We start from the raw sequence: 18,421 nt of genomic DNA on the forward strand, positions 1-18,421 counted from the left end.
CTCCAACATATATAAAAACACAATAGAACATTAAATTAGGATTGCCATGGAAAACACAAGAAGTCCCAACAGTGGAGGAATGGCAGATGAAGACGATGGACTTTTTGGAGCTAGCCGACCTGACTGCGAGAGTCTGCTATCAGAAGGAGGAGGAGTACCAGAAGGAATGGATGAAATTTAAAGACTATTTAGTTAAATATGCTAAGATAACCTAAGCGGAAAAACTTGCAAATACCAGATAGGCTGAGGATTTAAATAGGTGATGTTAGAGAATAAAATGTTTAAAGTTAAAATGAAAAGAAAGAATGATGTTAAGTGATTAAGTTAATTTTATGAGAAATTTGGTTTTGGAAAACTGTTACAATGATATACATTGAAATTCAGCCAGGGGGATTAGAGGAAGTCACCTAACAATGTTATGAAGATTGGATTAATTACAGTTAAGATTTATGTTTGTTTGTTTGTTTTAAATTTTTTGGAAAATCAATATTTTTTTTTGGAAAAAAATAAAAATAGACTAGGATTGCCATACCATGAGGTCTTTTTGGTTGTTGAGCTTTTTTTTTGAAAAATCTCCCTGAAAAGATCATTGCCATACATCACAATTTTTGGAAATTCCACCCAGACTCTATTTCAAATGGACAAATCCCTGATATGTCCAGGAAAACTCAGATGTATGGCAGCCTTACATTAAACATTAAAAAAAAAAAATCTCTATACAGAGCTTCCTTCAGATGGCTTGGGGGTTGGATAACTGAAGTATTCCTTTTTCAACCTTTTGCACTATGGTCCTGGGTTTCGATATCGTTATTAAAAAGCAAAATTCTGCGACTGTGTCCATAAAGAGATTCTGCACTCAGGATTGTGCTCTGCACTCCTGTGAGGATCACAGTGGACCTGAGTGTCAACTCTGCCACTGTAATATTGGCTGTAAAAGTCAGACAAGAGGCAGGAAAATGGGAGGTACACACACACACACACACACACACACACACACACACACACCCCTCCTGCATCTGCCAATCTGAAGAGAGCCAAGGGACAGAATTCGGCCATCTTTGCTCTAGTGGTGTGCCATTCCTTTCCCCTTTGTGGTTCTCCCTTTGGCTCTTTCAAGTCTTTCAAATAAGCATGACTGTGAGAAAATTACCATTAAAAAAAGAAAAGAAAATTACCATGGGTTGAGACCCCTCGTGAATACAGGGATAAAAGGAAGACGCTGTGTCCCTGCATTAGGCTAAACCATTTTCAAATTAAAGCTTCTAATTACTTTCTGATTTACTCCCCCCCCCCCACTTTTCACCCACTGCTTCTAATTATGCCAGAGTGCATTAAAAAGAGTAAATTTGCCCAACCCTTTGCAGCCTCATTTCAGAACCTCAGAACAATGAAGAGGCAAAAGATACTGGTTTGTGATGTTAACTCTGTCTCTTGCAGAAAGTCAGGAATCAGCAACATTAGGGATAATAACAGAGGTGCTTCTCTCTCTCTCTCTCTCTCTCTCTCTCTCTCTCTCTCTCTCTCACACACACACACACACACCCACACCCACACACCCACACCCACACACACCCACACCCACACCCACACACCCACCCACCCACCCACCCACACCCCCCTTAGAAGGGGAACAGACAGCTTCAGGTTTACAGGGGATTTGTTCAGGGGCTGAAAGCCAGAGACAGGCAAGATAAGCTTTATCAACGTGCAATCAGAAAGGGAAGAAAGTGGCTGTATTCCCTTTGATCTCCCAGCCAGCTGCAAATATCACGAAGGGCTTATGTTGCACACAGATCTCACTCCTGGTCCCCTGCAGCACCTCCCTCCTAATTCTTATTATTTATTAAATTTCCAAGGATCACAAGGGAAGTGTACAGTATTAAAACAGAAAAATTCATACCCTAGCAACAAAAATAAAATTAATAACGTCCCTCCACAGTTTAAAAGGCCATAGATGGCATAATTAGCCAAAGACCTGGGAGAAATGTTTTTGCCTGGTGCCTAAAGACGTGTAATGAAGGCACCAAGCCAGCCTCCCTGGGGAGAGCATTCTACACATGAGGAGCCACCACAAAAAAGCCTGTTCTCGTGTTGCTACCCTCTGGTGGTTCCCTCACTGTGAGAAGTGAGTTTACAGTAGTGGCACCCGCCCTGTGGAATGCCCTCCTATCAGAGGTCAAGGAGATGAGTAACCATATAACCTTTAGAAGACACCCGAAGGGAGCCCTGTATAGGGAAGTTTTAAATGTTGGGTGTTTTCCTGTGCTCAATGTTTTAATTTGCTGGAGGGTCAGCATATAAATAGTACCACTACTACTACTAAAAATAATATTTGAGGGCACCAGGTTAGGGAAGGCTGCCTTAAGAGAACTGGTGCATCTTTTGCTATTCAAAACCCTTGTCTGACAGGTTGTGGCAGTACACATCACAGAGCTTTGGGGGTCCCAAGTACAGGGGCATAGCTAGCAGCTTGGGCACCTGGAGGGTGGGAGAGCCACCCATGGGGGTGGCCCCTGCGGTGTAGCACCCAGCGTGCCCCTCCAGCTATGCCTCTGTCTGAGTGGAGAGGTTCCCATCTGCCCTCAGAGCGAACTAATAAGCCTCTATTATGTAGGAAGGCATAAAAGACAACACAAAGTCTTTGCTTCCTCGTTTTTTAAAGTCTTTCTAGTTATTCTGGGATGGTGGCTGGCTCCAATATGCCTTTCTCCGCTGTGCCTTGAAGCTTACAATCTTCTGCTTTTCTAGAAAGTTTGCATGTGGCCCCCCTCCACCATGCTTTCACTTTTCTGGCCCCAAGAGCAGTGTAGTGGCTAGAGGCAAGCTCCCCGTGGCTATTATTCATGCAACAACAACAACAACAAAAGAGGTGTCTGTCCAAACACTGCCAAAAAGTGACAATGCTGTGGTTCCCCACTGGTGTGTCTGAAGAGGGACTCTGGCTCTCTGATGCGTGCTTGCCGAAGGAAAGTGTGAGGAAGGCTTTTGATGATATCAGTGGCCCAGGAAAATGCCACACAATGGCGTAGTGTGATAAAGGAGGAGCAGAGGAGAATGGGGATAATTGGATCTGTGAGCTTTCAGCTGCACAGAAAATCTGCTGTGCTTTTCTTCCGCTTTTTGTGCGTGCATTTAGTAAGATCCCCAGAAGAATTGAACAACATTTTCTGAATGTGTCGCAATCATGGCTGTTGCTCCCTGAGGATGCTGGGAGATACAGAATCGCTTTATTTCCTGCTAGGAGGATTTATTCTAACTGACTCGCCTTGAACTGTTAAGTTATTGAAATATCTAGGTCTACACACACACACACACACACACACACACACACACACACACTCTTCTTAGTCCTTAGATATCAACTCTGCCTTGTCCACACACATCAGTCATCTTCTTTCTATCAAAATATCAGGCTTTGGAGAACAAAGAGAAATTATTCTCTTTGTCAAGCTTTTAGAGATTTGCTGAATTCACAACCTGTCATTGTCTCTCTCCCTCTCTCCAGAGAAACGTTGAGAGAGGATATGAAAGGGGTTTGGGGTGGGAAGGAGGATGAAGGAGATGCAGCTGAGAAAGCAATTATATCTGGGCACAATGAGCCTCCGGAAGAAGAACAGGCTCCCTTTGCCAGCAATGGCTAGCAAGCTCTTCCACGGCCACCTGCTCCCCTCCACCCTGAGGGCCTTGCCTGGCGCTTTTGGCAAAGGAGAATTTCCCACCTGCTCATGCCACTGATGTTCACCAGCACCTCTCTGTTGGCTCCATTCTCCCTTTCTTTGTTTGCAGGGTTGGGCCACTAGATGAGGCTCCGTCCATTTTGTTTAAGGGAAGAGCGGGGAGTGAGGGCCACATTCCTTGCTGGGCAGGGCTTTGTGCAAGCAATAGGCGGGGCAAGAGTATAAAGAGGTGGCGCTACGAATGTCAATTTTACATTTCTATAGTTTGTTAGTTTTTATGCAACCTCACACGTCCTTCTCTGTATCCTCCATGTGGACAAGCAAGAGGCATCGCCAGAGCACAAAGACACACATACCCCTCAAGTGTCCTGATAAAACCGGGACATCCCACTTTTTTTGGTCTGAGAGCACGGCGGCCATTTTGGGTGCCACAATCACACCCTGATAAAAAGCACATTTTGGAGTGGGGGGGGGTGATCTTGCATAGTGCCCCAAATGCATTTTGTTTTATTTTTTTGTAACCAAATGCTGCAATCCGCATGGGGACCTTACGGAGAAAGGCAGGTAAGAAATCCAATCAATCAATGAAGGAAATATGGATTACCATGGTACTGCATCCAGCAAAACAGGCAGATAAGTACGTGATCCCGTCTGCCCCACAGACCGGAGTGAAGGAATCAGTTTGGCATTTACAGTTGTTATTGCAGGCAGAATATGGTGCCAGGATGGACGATGGTCCTGATCTGGAAGAAAGTGGGTGGGGGGTAAGGGGAGGGCAGCAGTTGGTCAGAAGGAAGCGTGACTCCGAAGCATTTCTTTCCTAGTGAACCTTTCCTCCCCAAAAGTTACACCCAGGCCATATTCACATCATAATTTTAAGCAGTGCTATTTTTCTAGAGAAAGACATGTTGAAACTCATCCTGGTGCCCACCTGAGAGGTGGCGGAACTGAGTTCAGGTGAGTTTCAGCTGGAAAAAGGCCTCACTTTTAAGGCCCCTCCCTGAAAAGGAACCTGTGAGGTGTAGTTTGTTAAGGGTGCCAAGACCCCTATTCCCCTCCCAGAGCTGCAATTTGCAGAATTCCCCATGAAGAAGAACTGATTGTTAAACCACTCTGGAAACTGTAGCTCAGTGTGTGTGTGTGTGTGTGTGTGTGTGTGTGTGTGTGGCAGGAAATAGGGGTCTCTTCACAACACTCAGCCCCCTTCAAAAACTACATTTCCCAGGACTCTTTCGGAGAAGCATCATTGTGCATGCTATGACACCATGGTATTATGGTCTCAGACTCTTCCTTGGCTACTGACTGCATGGAAGACAACAAAGAGAACAGAAGGAGCTTAAGGTCCCAAAGGTTAGGGATAGCCATCAGTCAGAGGCAGATTTAGGGCAGGTTGACTGGTCCCCATCCCCCCCAGAATGCAGGGGCCAAGCAAGTGCCTTCCGGCTGGTGTGGGGGCTCTGACAGGGTCCAAAACCCAGCTTTGGGAAGGAGTAGGGAAGGCTCTAGATTCCTCATGCCTCCTTTCCAAAGCCTGGCTTTGGGGCGCAAGGGCTGGCTGTGTGTGTGTGTCAAATACTGGACTCGCACAGGGCACCATATTACCAAAGTCTACATCAGCAGCCATCTTGTCTCTTAAATGGGACAGGTGCATGCTGGGAAATCCAGGAGCAGCTAAAGGCTCTGTTGGAAGCCAGCCCAAAGCCAACCCTACCTGCATCTAGGCTTCCTAACTGTATGAAATATACTCGGAATTGAGTGTGAATTTCATGCTTTTTATTCAGCTTGTAGCAGCAATGAATGAAACTTTCCCCAAAACGTCTGGCTATATATACATTATTTACACAATGGGCCCTGCGTGATTGGCTAATTCCGGCTGCTCCTGTAGGCCAATCAGGTCGCTGATTCACTTCCACCTGGAGCTGGATTGGGTGGCTCCTGCAGACTAGTCAGACTGCTGCATTCTGGATCCTATTGTTCTAGGATTCAGCCCAGTACATAACACCATACCTTTAGGATTGCTGAAGGAAACCGCACCCCACTAGATTAGACCTCTGTAGTTAAGATGGCCACATGAAAGAATTCCAGCAGAGATTCTGCTCTTAAAGGTGCTGGCCACCAAGGCTGGGACCCTTCGTCTCATCCTCAAGGAGCAGCTCAGTCACAACCTGACCTATTGGATGTAGCCCTTCCTTCCAGGTCGGTGGGACTTTTTAACATCCGGACCAATCAGAGGGGCGTATCCATCAGGTAACTCAAAACTTCTGATGGGCAGCAGGTTGGTCATGGAGGAATAAATCCCAGGCGCGTTTCTGGCTCAAAGTCTGCTTCACGGGTCATACTCACTTGTTTCCATAGGGAACAGTGACCCCGGCCACCGGTCCTGTGTCACAACCCAGGAAGAGGAATGAGACGTAGCAGCCCGTGGACACCAGGTTGACCAGCATAGCCATACGGATGGCTCCGAGAGCAGACAGGCTCAGCTTCTTGACTAAGAGGCCCCCTAGGAAGATGCCCAGACATGCACAGGGAATAGCTGTCATGCCTGCACAAAGAGAAAAAGGGGTTCATAGCTTCCATTTCAATTTGCCTCACTCCCTGTGAATGCAGGTGGGGAAAACCTACTTCCTGAAACATTAGGAACCCTTAAAAAAACAAAAACAAAGCACTTACAGTGGTACTTTGGTTGTCGAACGGCTTAGTTGTCGAATAAATTGGCTCCAGAATGCCGCAAGTCTGGAAGTGAGTGTTCTGGTCTGCGAACATTTTTTGGAAGCCAAACGTCCGGCACAGCTTACGCGGCTTCTGATTGGCTGCAGGAAGCTCCTGCAGCCTATCGGAAGCTGCGCCTTGGTTTTCGAACCATTCCGGGAATCGAACAGACTCCCAGAACGGATTAAGTTCAACAGCCAAGGTACCACTGTATTTATATATATACTTCATATTATTAGAGAAACAATGTGGTGTTGTGGTTAGAGTGTCAGACGTGTGTGGGTTAAATGGGGAGGGTGGGAACCATGAGCTCCTTGGAGAAGAAGGTGGGTCAGAAACGTAGGGAAATAAATATAATCTTAAATTCTTTTGAAAAACAAAACAAAACAGGTTTCTAGACCTTAAGGCAGGGGTCAGCAAACTAAGGCCCAGGGGCCTACCCTGTGAGGTAGATTAGTCTGAATAGGGATTTGTTCTCCCAGGTTCTGGTCTGACACTCTAACCACTAAAACACACTGGCTCTCTGCAAAGTGAATGTGTTCATAACTATTGCAGGTTGCAGGGAATTGGTTTTCCTTGGTTTTCACATTGTGGGGAATGGCACAATTCCATGAAACTGCTGAAAAGTTGCAAAATGCAGAACTCAGAGGTCAGTTTTGTGAGATCCTTGGTTGTCTTTTTTAAAAAACAGCAAGATCCCAAACCTTACACTTTTCAGAGATATGCTTGAAAAACTGGCAGCAAGACTTGCTGAAACCTCTGTAGTCAGACGGGTTGCTGAACAGCATTTCCGGGGCTAAGAGTGTGGATGAATTGTGGAGAAAAAAATATATTAAAAATTGCAGGGTACATTAAGCAAAGTGAGAGCAACCTCGCCATTTGGTCTCATGTGCTTAATTTATGCAGGTCTCAGGCTTTGACAATTTCTTGTTTCAGAGGTTGGGTTCCTCTGGCACAAAACTGAAAGGCTAGCACCTGATTAAAGAAACCAGAGTTGATAAATGGCATGAGTTTGGGTCAATTAATTTAATCTGCATATGTATTTGCATATGAATAAAAAGGAACACAAAAAGCATAGCTTACTATGAGAGTTGGTGTGGAAGAATGTTTTGGAAAGGATGGGGTGGGACTCCTTCAAATCCCTGCTCAGCCAAAGAGCTGATGGGATGAAATGGGGGCAGTCCCTAAGCATAGCCTTCCTCACAGGGCTGTTTGGAGTATATTTGAAGAGGCAGATGTTTTATTTATTTACCTATTCACTCTTTCTCCTGAAGGAGCCCAGGGTGCCAAACACATCAATAATAAAACTACTTCTTTTTAAGAACATTTTAAAAAGTTGTTTAAAATATTCCAAAACAGTTAAAAGCATCTTCTCAAACAATGACAAGTTGCCAGGAAGTGTTTTCCAGCCATAAAATGACAGGAATTTCCCTCTATTCTTCCTGAAAGTCAGCAATGAGGAAGACAAGTGCACCTCACCAAGGGAGGGCATTCCACAAGTGGGGAACCACCACTGAAAAGGCCCTGTCATGGGTCAATACCAACCAGGCAGCCCCAGTTAAATTAGGACTTGTAACTGACAGGCAGCAAGCATGGAGCTTTCAGGACTGGTGGCACATGGTCTCAACAAGCTGCCTCGCTGACCTGCCTAGCAGACCCATTCTGCAATAACAGCAGCCTCTGGGCCATCTTCAAGGGTAGCCCCATGTACACTGCATTGCAGTAGTCCAGGTGGGAGGACACCAGAGCATAAGCAACTGGGGTCAAGCTATCCCAGTCCATTACACATACAATTTATTTAATTTTTCACAGTCCGCTTGACTCAGAGAGAGCCACCTACGTTCTGAACTTGAGTACAGTGGTACCTTGGTTTTCAAACACCTTGGTACTCAAATGCCTTGGTTCCCAAACACCGAGAACCCGGAAGTACCGGTAAGTGTTCCGGTTTCTGAATGTTTTCTGGAAGCCAAACGTCCAATGCGGCTGTGGGCTATTTCCGGGGTGCCTCCACCAATCAGAAGCTGCGCCTTGGTTTTTGAACATTTCAGAAGTCAAACAGACTTCCAGAATGGATAAAGTTTGGTGCTTTTGTTTTTGCTATTTATTTTCTATTTTTGTTTTTGAGGCTTTTTCTGTTAATTTGTTTTTGTGACTGTGTGGAACCCAGTTCAGCTACTGATGGATTGATTGTGTGACTGAGGAAATGGATAAAAGCCCCCCATCCAAACAATGACTACCATCAGTGCAGGTAAGAAAAAAATAATTTTTATTTTTATCATATACAATGCTGTGTTATTGCTTTCATTTTATGGATCAATAGTCTTGTCAGATAGTAAAATTCATGTTAAATTACTGTTTTAGGGGTTGTTTTTAAAAGTCTGGAACAGATTAATCTGTTTTGCATTACTTTCTATGGGAAAGCACGCCTTGGTTTTGGAATGCTTTGGTTTTGGAACAGACTTCTGGAACGGATTAAGTTTGAGAACCAAGGTACCACTGTATTAATACCAGAGTGAAAAGGGTTATGCGAGCATCAACCATCTATGAAGGCCATGAGACTGGTCCTGCATGACTTGTGAGTTGCCAAGCCTTTGTTGCAAGCCTGGGATGGCAAAGGCAAGGGTGCGTGTGGGCATGGGTGTAAGCAGTACAACATCTGGCACCCCATGATATACCCTGAAAAGAACTATGGCCCAACCGATGGCCTGTGCTGGCTACTCACCCAATAACTGGTTGGCGGACGACGTTGTGAGATTGAATTGCTGCTCCAGGTATTTCCCCAGGAAAGCCGCAAAGCCAGCAACCACGGCGATCTCCATGCACGCCGCAAGGACAATGCAGGTGAAGACCGGATTGGAGAGCAAGTGCTTGGTTACTTTAGGGATCACTGAAGAAGAGGAAAGAGAGGAAAGGGGTCTTCAGATAGTGGGATACCTTCTGAGCTTCCCCAGATGCCCTCAAGAAGGTCTTCCCCAGCTTCTAGGCATCTTGGCTCACTTGCTGAACACCTTGCTGAATGGAGATAATTGGAATTGTGGTCCAAAACATTTAGAGCATGCCAGGTTAGGGAAGGGTGCCTAAAGACATTTTCCCAGCTGTGGGGCAGCTGGTTGTCTGTAAGCAGCTCCCATGTGGCTGGGAGGACACTCCACATGACCCAACCACATTGGCAGGGCTCAGTCACATGGGTCTTATGCTGCTAGATCCACGTGACTGAGCCTCAGCACATGTGGTTGGCTTTCCCAAGCCACAGGTCTATAGTTAACTGCCTCTGTCCATGGTCAGAGGCAGTCATGCTTCTGAATACATGTGGCTGGAAACTGCAGGCTCTTGTGCTTGGGTCCTCCTTGCATGTTTCCTGTTAGCATTTGGGTGGCCATTTTGAGAACAGGGTGCTGGACTAGATGGCAAGGAGGTCTTCTGGTGTTCCTATGCTCTCATGGAAATGCACTCAAGGCCAGGGTTGGACAGACACCAGGCTTGTGGGGTGTACAGTGGTACCTCTGGATATGAAGGGGATCCGTTCCAGAGCCCCGTTCACATCCAGAAGCGAACGCAACCCGCACCCGTACGTCTGCAGGTCGCGATTTGCCACTTCTGCACATGCGCGTGACATAATTTTGACTGCGCATGTGTGAGTGGTGAAACCCGGAAGCAACATTCTCTGTTACTTCTGGGTCGCTGCAGCACGCAACCCAAAAATACTTATCCCGAAGCTACTTCAACCCGAGATATGACTGTACTATGTTTTCTTTGTTTTTAAACTATGACTCCAAGAACCAGTAGCTCAGCCTTCCGCAAAGCAGGCACCCATGATATCTGCTTTCTCCCTCCACAATCAGGCAATGGCTTGACTTGCCACAGGGCCCCTTTTCTAAAGTCGAAGCATTTCCCATTCTGTGCATTCTTTATTCCGACTTTGAATCAGATTCTTTGTAAGATTCTCATCTTTATTCTTACGACTTTGTATTGATTTAGCCTAATGGCTTTATGCAGCATTGGCATGGCTAGCCCCTTTGGGGATGTTCAACAGAAAAATCGACACAAGCAGACATGAGTTCCCTAAGAATACCATTGCCATCCAACCATACCTGGACTGCTTTGAGGCTCATGGGGCCATCTAGGGGCTACAGAGTATATTACACAGGAAATCAATTACTGTATGAGTAGCGCTAAACTTCTGGGTGTTTAGATTTGAGGCTTTGGTTCTGCCCCAAATGTTGCACTAACTACTGGGTTTCTGGATAAGGGGTACTTGCCCTTCTCTAAAGCAATCTTTCCCAAACTTGGGTCTCCAGCTGTTTTTGGACAACAACTCCCATCATCCCTGACCATTGGTCCTGCTAGCTAGGGATGACGGGAGTTGTAGTCCAAAAACAGCTGGAGACCCAAGCCTGGGAAACATTGCTCTAAAAATCAGTGACAGGCCATCTATCCAATGGAGGCAAACAGGGTTACCTCTTGATGCTTCCAAACTGGGGCTTATTTCTAAGAAGTTAACCGAGGTACCCCAATGGATTGCTGGTAACAGGTTTTTTGTGTGTGTGCTGCAGAGGTCTAGCCCAGTGGGTCTGATCTGTATGCCTTACCTCATTCCATGGGCCAATGTGGCAGGGCCACTCACTTGTCAATCATCTGATGCTATGATGACAGGTGAGTTGAACCACACGGGTGGCAGGGAGAGGTCTCCTCTGTCGGCACATCCCCCTCAGGGAGTGCACTCACGAAGCAGGACTGAACTCCCTGTGAGGAACTGGTGGGCCCAGAGAGCTGAGAAATGAACTCTTGCCAGTTATGTCAGCTGATTGACAGGTGGACATGGTTTGGGGGAAAATGGCCATGCAAAATCAAAGAATTATAGAGTTGGAAGGGACCACGAAGATCATCTGGTCCCATCCCCTGCAATGCAGAAATATTTGGGGCTCAAACCTATGAACCTGAGATTAAGAGTACCATGCTCCACCAACTGAGCTATGTCAGGGCAAACTGGCAGGCTAAGACTTCCTGGATTTCCCCCAGAAAGGGTGAATCTACAGTTAATACTGGCTGGCATTAGGGCTGGGCAATATCTGGTTTTCAACATCACAATATACCGTATTCTTCGCTCTATAAAACGCACCAGACCATAAGGCGCACCTAGTTTTTGGAAGAGGAAAACAAGAAAAAAAATATTCTGAATCCCAGAAGCCAGGACAGCAAGCAGGATCACTGCACAGCGATCCCGCTTGCTGTTCTGGCCCCAGCCAGGGAGGCTGCGCGCGGCTAAACAAGAGCTTGTTGGGGCTGGAGGGGGAAGCCCCGGCTGCTCTGCCGGCACCTGGGGTTCCCCCGCCAGCCCCAAAGAACGGCTTAGGAGCGTGCCGCACTCCAGTAATTTAGCTCCAGGGACCACACATTCACTCCATAAGACGCACAGACATTTCCCCTTAGTTTTTAAGAGGAAAAAAGTGTGTCTTATAGAGTGAAAAATACGGTATTACCAGCTAAGCATCACTGATATATTATGAAATAAGGATGGAACTAAGTAGAGGCAAACAGTAGGGCTGGGTGATAGCTGGATCTGGAAATGTGGAGACCTGAAACTAAGACTGAAAAAAAGAGAAACTGAATTTGACAGATCCAGTCATCCCTTTGTTGAATATGTCAAGAGTTGCATCCGGTATTACTCCATTCTGCCTATGTGAGTATGTGAAATCCCCATTTTCATTTTCAATTAACCTTTTCTAAGCCCCAACTCCCCCCCTGCAAAGCTCATGCAGGAGTTTCTCTTTGTTTCTAAGAAGGAGAGAAAGACTTTGGTTGCAAAGCGTTTCTTAAGCTAATGAATCAGGCAGAGCCTGTTCTGCTTGGGTGAGTATTTTAATTATTCCAGAGATAACCCCGCTTGAGCAAGATGGAGTGCACCGAGGTTCTGCGAAGAACCTCGCCTTGCCTTGATACCTGGCAACTAACTCCTCTGCGAGTCCTACATGTGAAAAATCAGGACGTTTGAAAAATTATCTCTCTGAAGTGCAGCTGAAGCCTCAGCGGGGCCTGTCTGCGTTTTGCAAATCCCATCCTCTTTCACTGTGCTTTCTGTTTCTTGGGTCTGAAAAATAATTGTCATATCCTCCTGGGCTGACTGCCGTCTCTTCCTTTAGATGCTCAAAGTTTTATAATGCAGGAGCAAGAACTGGTGGCAAGACATGACAATGGGCAAAACAGCCCCCTGGCAAGGAAGGTTTTTAGACTCACCTGCCCCATACCACACTGGTTTAGGATGAATAGACACTAGGTGCAGAGAAACATTCAGATATTTGACCCTCCCTGTAGTCAGAAATGGTGCAGCCCAGCAAGACATCACCAGGGGGCTTTTGCTTGTCTAGTTCTAGCCAACCAATTTTTTTTTTTTTGGGGGGGGGGGGGATGGAAGACACTGGCTGTTCTGTCATCAAGATAAGCCCAACATCAAGGAGCAGCCGCTTCCTTTGATTTCTTCATCTGCATCTGTGCTTCAAAGGAATCTTTTTTTGCCCCATCACAGATTTTACACTAACCTCACTGCTTGGAAGCTCAAAGCTGACCGTTCCCCTCCACCCATCTCATTAGACTCAGCAGGGCCAATGCTGGCACCTAGTAACTGTGGGCATGTGCTGGAACCCCCAGGCATCAATAGGGCGCAAAATTAATGCCATCCCTCCCCCAAAATTTCTCCCCCCCCAGCCTGGCTCTGTCATTCAGGGCCCCCACAACACTCCAAGCAACACTATATTAGGGCATTGCTGGGAATTAACATGGTAAAAAGGTTAAGGTAAAGGACCCCTGGATGGTTAAGTCTAGCCAAAGGCGACTATGGGGTTGTGGCGCTCATCTCGCTTTCAGGCCGATGGAGCTGGCGTTTGTCCACAGACAGCTTTCTGGGTCATGTGGCCAGCATGACTAAACCATTTCTGGTGAAACGGGACACTGTGACAGAAACCAGAGCGCACGGAAACGCTGTTTACTTTCCTGCCACAGCGGAACCTATTTATCTACTTGCACTGGCGTGTTTTCGAACTGCTAGGTTGGTTGGCAGGAGCTGGGACAGAGCAACGGGAGCTCACCCCATCATGGGGATTTGAACTGCCGACCTTCCGATCGGCAAGCCCAAGAGGCTCAGACCACAGAGCCACCCGCATCCCAAGCAACACTATATCAGGGAATTGCTGGGAAATATCCTGGAGGGCAGGCTTGGCCCCCTGGGGCTGCTCATGGTGCAGATGTTACGGTGACTGCTCATCTCTGGTTCCCCAGCAGGGCCCACCAGCAGAGGACGGGGGTCTCCTAGAACCCCCTCATGCTTTGAGCTGGCCTCACACCTCACAGTGCTTTGATACGCATTCCTGTTATTTCTTTATGGTTCTTCATCTCACTGTCTCTTCCAGCAAAGCTCCTAATGACTGCAAGCTTACAAACCTTTTTTTGGGGGGTCACAGCACTTTCCCCAAGGAAACCCATGTCCTATCACTGAATTGCAGCAAATGGATTTTCAGTGGTATTAATACCCTACTGGTATTAAGAAGCACTGCCATCTCCAACAGTGGAGGTTGAACGCAGCCTTCTCCTGCATGAATTTGTCCAACCCTCTTTGAAGGCCATTCTAGTTGGTGTCCATCACTGCCTCCTGTGGGAGTTCCATAGTTTTAACTACGTGCAGTGTGAAACAAGTGCTTCTTTACATGTCTGTCTTGCGTGTGCATCTGCCAGGCAGCCTGCTTTGTGTCTCTTCCTTTTGAGCTAGTCTCCTGCCCTTTAGTGCAGTAAGGAAAGAAAGATAAAGGACCCCTAGATGCTTAAGTCCAGTCAAAGGCAACTATGGGGTGTAGCACTCATCTCGCTTTTCAGGCATTTGTCCACAGACAGCTTTCCGGGTCATGTGGCCAGCATGACTAAACTGCTTCTGGCACAACGGGACACCATGACGGAAACCAGAGCGCACGGAAAAGCCATTTACCTTCCCGCCACAGCGGTACCTATTTATCTATTTGCATTGGTGTGCTTTCGAACTGCTAGGTTGGTTGGCAGGAGCTGAGAAAGAGCAACGGGAGCTCATTCCGTCGCAGGGATTCAAACTGCCGACCTTCTGATCAGGAAGCCCAAGAGGCTTAGTGGTTTAGACCACAGCACCACCCGCGCCCCTAGTGCAGTGGAGGATGTGGGAGTGAGATTCAGTGGCCAAAATGCTCAGTGTTTGCTCACTGATTCAAGAAAGACGCAACAAAGGACTTCACACAGCGCATTGTTAAACTATGGAACTCACTCCCACAAGAGGCAGTGGCTCAGATTCAGGAGTGGGGAACCACCAGCCTGGGGGGCAAATGCAGCCCTCCTGACCTCCCGATCCTGCCCTTGCTATCCTGGATAGAGAGGTCAGAGAGAGGCATGCAGAAACTAGCCTACTGCTTAAATGTAAAATCTGCATTAATGGCTCCACCCACTGGCTCTGGACCCACGCACCATGACCATGTGGCCCCTGGAAGGTTCCCCATGAAGGAACGAGGCCCTCAGGATCCCCCACTTCTGATCTAACCAGTCATTGACCTGTCGCCTCCCACAGACGGCAGGCGAGCTACGAGGGGATAGTGTCACCTCTCAGCTGCTGGAAGCAGGAGACGTCATCTGGGGCTTCCAAGGTGTTTCGCGGGAGGACCCCGTTGCTGGGCTTTGGCCTCTCGTAGTCCCTGTCTGGCAGCATGGCCTGCTCGACCTCTGCCAAGAGCTCTGGCCGGCGGGTCAGGGACTGTGGGAATCCAAACATCGGGAGAGACGAGAAGAAAAGTAAGGCACCGCAGAGCAAGAAGCCCGCCCACCATGCGCCAATCCACCTGGGGTCATCGGGGGTGATGTCCAGCTTACCTGCAAAGGACAGAAAGACAAGGCTGTTGAGGATCATGAAAGGAGATAAGAAGGAAACCCCACCAGGGACTGAAGGGGTGTGTCATGGGGGTGGTCTACCCCACACAAGGGGACCTGGGGCTACCCCAAATCTCAGCCACCACTCATGGAGACCAGCCCAAGCTCCCTGGAAAAAACACCTGCTCTGCATGCAGAAGGCATCAGGATAAGTCTTTGGCATCTGCAGGTGGCCACCTGGCATGGATGCTTTAATTGAGATTCCTGCATCCAAAAGACCAGAAAAGACTGTTTATGTATGTGACAACAGCTGCAAGGATGCTACTAGCCCAAAGATGGAAAGAACCAACAGTTCCGACCAAGGAAGAATGGCAAGCCATACTGCTGGACTATGCGGAAATGGCAAAAGTGACTGGGAGACTCAGGAATCAATGAGATAATGACTTTAAGGAAGAATGGGGGAACTTTGGCGACCATTGTAAACAAATAAAAACATTAGCTGGACTTTAAAAATGACTTGTGGGATTGGTGGAAGTCAATGTTTGTTTTTCTTTTTAGTGCTTATATTATTAACTTGTAAGATAGGGATTTTTTTGTTTTTTGAATGTTGGTTTTTGTGTTTTGTGTATTGTTATTTTTCGATATTTTTTGTGTTGCTGTTGTTGTGTGGAAAATACTAATAAAATTTATTAAAAAATGACTTGTAAAGAAACGATAAATATGGATAATTTAGAGAGATGAAAACTGTGGAGAACGTAGTTTTAGAAAAATTATTTAAGGACCCATGCAGGGGAGGGGGAAGTCGTGAGATTCAGAAGGTCTCAAATATGGATATGGTAAAAGTTTTTTTCTCTTTATTATTTTGATTTTTTTTTGTAAAAACCAATAAAATATTTATTTTTAAAAAATGAGATTCCTGCATTGCAGGGGGCTGGACTAGATGACCCTTGGGGTCCCTTCCAACTCTACAGTTCTATAATTCTATAGGTAGCTGTGATGGGATAATGAGCTGCTTGTGCGTAAAAGCTTGATCCCTCTGGGGTTTGGCTGGTCATCCAAACCGATGCACTAACGGAGCCCCCAAAGCATGACTCCGTCAGTCGCTGGTAGAATCTGACAGTGGGCGTCTACGGAATCTACGCCAACATAAAAGCTGTTTGACAGACATGCGCTTTCGTGACTCTCTGCGTGACAGTTTCCGGCGAAGGGTGGGCGTTCCCAACGGGGGTCCCGTTACCTCTCCACTACTCTCACTGGAAGCATCCCAGAGCCTCCCCTCCGCTGTGACTCCTGCACTCCCCCTGCTGGTTCCCTCTTCTGCTGCAGATTCTCTCCTATTCTCCTGGAGCCTGTCCACCACCTGTCTCTCCGATGGCAGTTCCCTGACATCCACCTCCCCCCCAGGGCCCCCTTCACCCCCTCCCGCCTCCTCTCCCACTGGCGGTGAGGGCGGAAAGCCCCTGAAGGAACTCTCCTCGTCGTCCGAGGATTCTAACACTTCCAGCCACGGCGTACCGTCTCTCTCCCCGTCTTCCTCTTCTTCGTCGGAGTCGGCTTCTTCACCCACCCCTGACTCTGGGAACCCTTCAAACTCCCCTTCCTCATCGGTGGTCCCAAAGTGTTCCCTTCTAAATCGAGCCACGGGTTGCGGTTTTCTAGGGAAACGCTGATGAAATGTTTCTATTAAAACCTCGTCATTGACTACCTCTGCTGGTACCCAAGTGTTTTCCGACTCTGCTTCCCCCTCCCATTCTACCAGATATTCCACCTGATTCCCCTTCCACCTGGAATCAATGATTCCTGCCACGTTCATGTCGCGCTCTCTCTCTTCTATCACGGGCGTTTGGGTGGCCTCTCTCTCACGCTCCCCCCACTCACGTCCCTCTCGGTACGGCGACAGTAATGACCTGTGAAATACTGGGTGTAATTTCATGTGACTGGGCAGCCTGAGTTTGAATGCCACTGGGTTGACCTGCTGTGTGACCTCAAAGGGTCCCAATCTTTTGGGCCTCAATTTCTTACTCCCGCCCTTGAACGGTAGCCCTTGGGTGGACAACCACACCCGGTCCCCCACCCTTATAGTTTCACCCTCACTCCTATTTCTGTCTGCTTGCTTCTTATATTCTTCCTTGGCTTTCTCTAAGTTAAGTTGAAGCTGACGGTGGATCGCCTCCATCTCTTCAAAAAAATATTCCGCCGCCGGCACGCTCCACCTCTCCCCTCCCTCTCCTGGGAATGCCCGGGGGTGACACCCATAATTTGCCAGGAAGGGACTCATCCCTGTGGACACGTTCTCCGCGTTGTTGTAGGCAAATTCTGCTAGAGGTAACTTATCCACCCAATCATTTTCTCTGTCTTTTACATAACACCTCAGGTATTGTTGTAAAACCCCATTTGCCCTTTCCGCTTGCCCATTGGTTTCTGGGTGCCGGGCAGTTGAGAAATTGAGTTCTACGTGCAGTAAACTCATAAGTTTCCTCCAGAACCTGGAAGTAAATTGTTTCCCTCTGTCGCTCAAAACCCTCAAGGGGGCGCCATGCAACTTAAAAATATGTTCTACAAACAACTTGGCGGTTTCCTCCGCTGTGACTGCATGTGAACAGGCTATAAAATGACACATCTTGGTTAATTGATCTACCACCACCATGACAGCTGTTTTGCCTTTGGATTTTGGAAGGTCCGTCATAAAATCTATGGATACTGCCTCCCATGGCCTTTCGGGCGTGGGTAAGGGTTGTAATAGCCCCGCTGGCGCCACCCTCTCTCCTTTCGCTCGCTGGCACCTGTCGCAACCCCTGACATATTCCCGTACGTCCTCCCTCACCTTGGGCCACCAAAACTCCCTGGTAACCAACCACATGGTTTTGTGCTGTCCAAAATGTCCCGCTGTGGGGCTGTCATGCAACTGCTTGAGTACTCTGCCCCTCAGTTCCCCGTCGGGTATGTACAGTGCCCCTTTGTAATACAACGCCCCGTTCTTTTCTTCGAACCCCCCTGTGTTCTCCTCTGTCCTCCGGAGCTCTCTGAGTTTCTCTTGGGCGTATTCATCGTTCTCCGTACCCTCTATCAGTTCCCTCTGCCCCACCAATGCCGCCCCACACACCCAGCGGTCTTCAGGGATTACATGCCTTGCCTCAGGCGCTCCCTCCCCCTCTAAGTACTCA

General features: G+C 47.5%; 1 protein-coding gene across 1 annotated transcript in view; it reads right to left on the reverse strand.

Moving 5' to 3' along the window:
* The window catches only part of SLCO3A1 (solute carrier organic anion transporter family member 3A1), a 113,334-nt gene that overhangs the window by 4,962 nt on the left and 89,951 nt on the right, over window positions 1–18,421 (reverse strand). Inside the window, exons 4-7 of the mRNA XM_081838921.1 lie at window positions 14,994–15,260; window positions 9,109–9,273; window positions 6,021–6,219; window positions 4,282–4,420 (exon numbers count right to left, since the gene is read on the reverse strand). Coding sequence (XP_081695047.1) covers window positions 4,282–4,420; window positions 6,021–6,219; window positions 9,109–9,273; window positions 14,994–15,260 — 770 coding nt within the window. The remainder of the gene's footprint in view (window positions 1–4,281; window positions 4,421–6,020; window positions 6,220–9,108; window positions 9,274–14,993; window positions 15,261–18,421) is intronic.

This window comes from Podarcis erhardii (assembly GCF_964252035.2).
Source record: "Podarcis erhardii genome assembly, chromosome: 14".
Taxonomy (NCBI): Eukaryota; Metazoa; Chordata; class Lepidosauria; order Squamata; family Lacertidae; genus Podarcis; species Podarcis erhardii.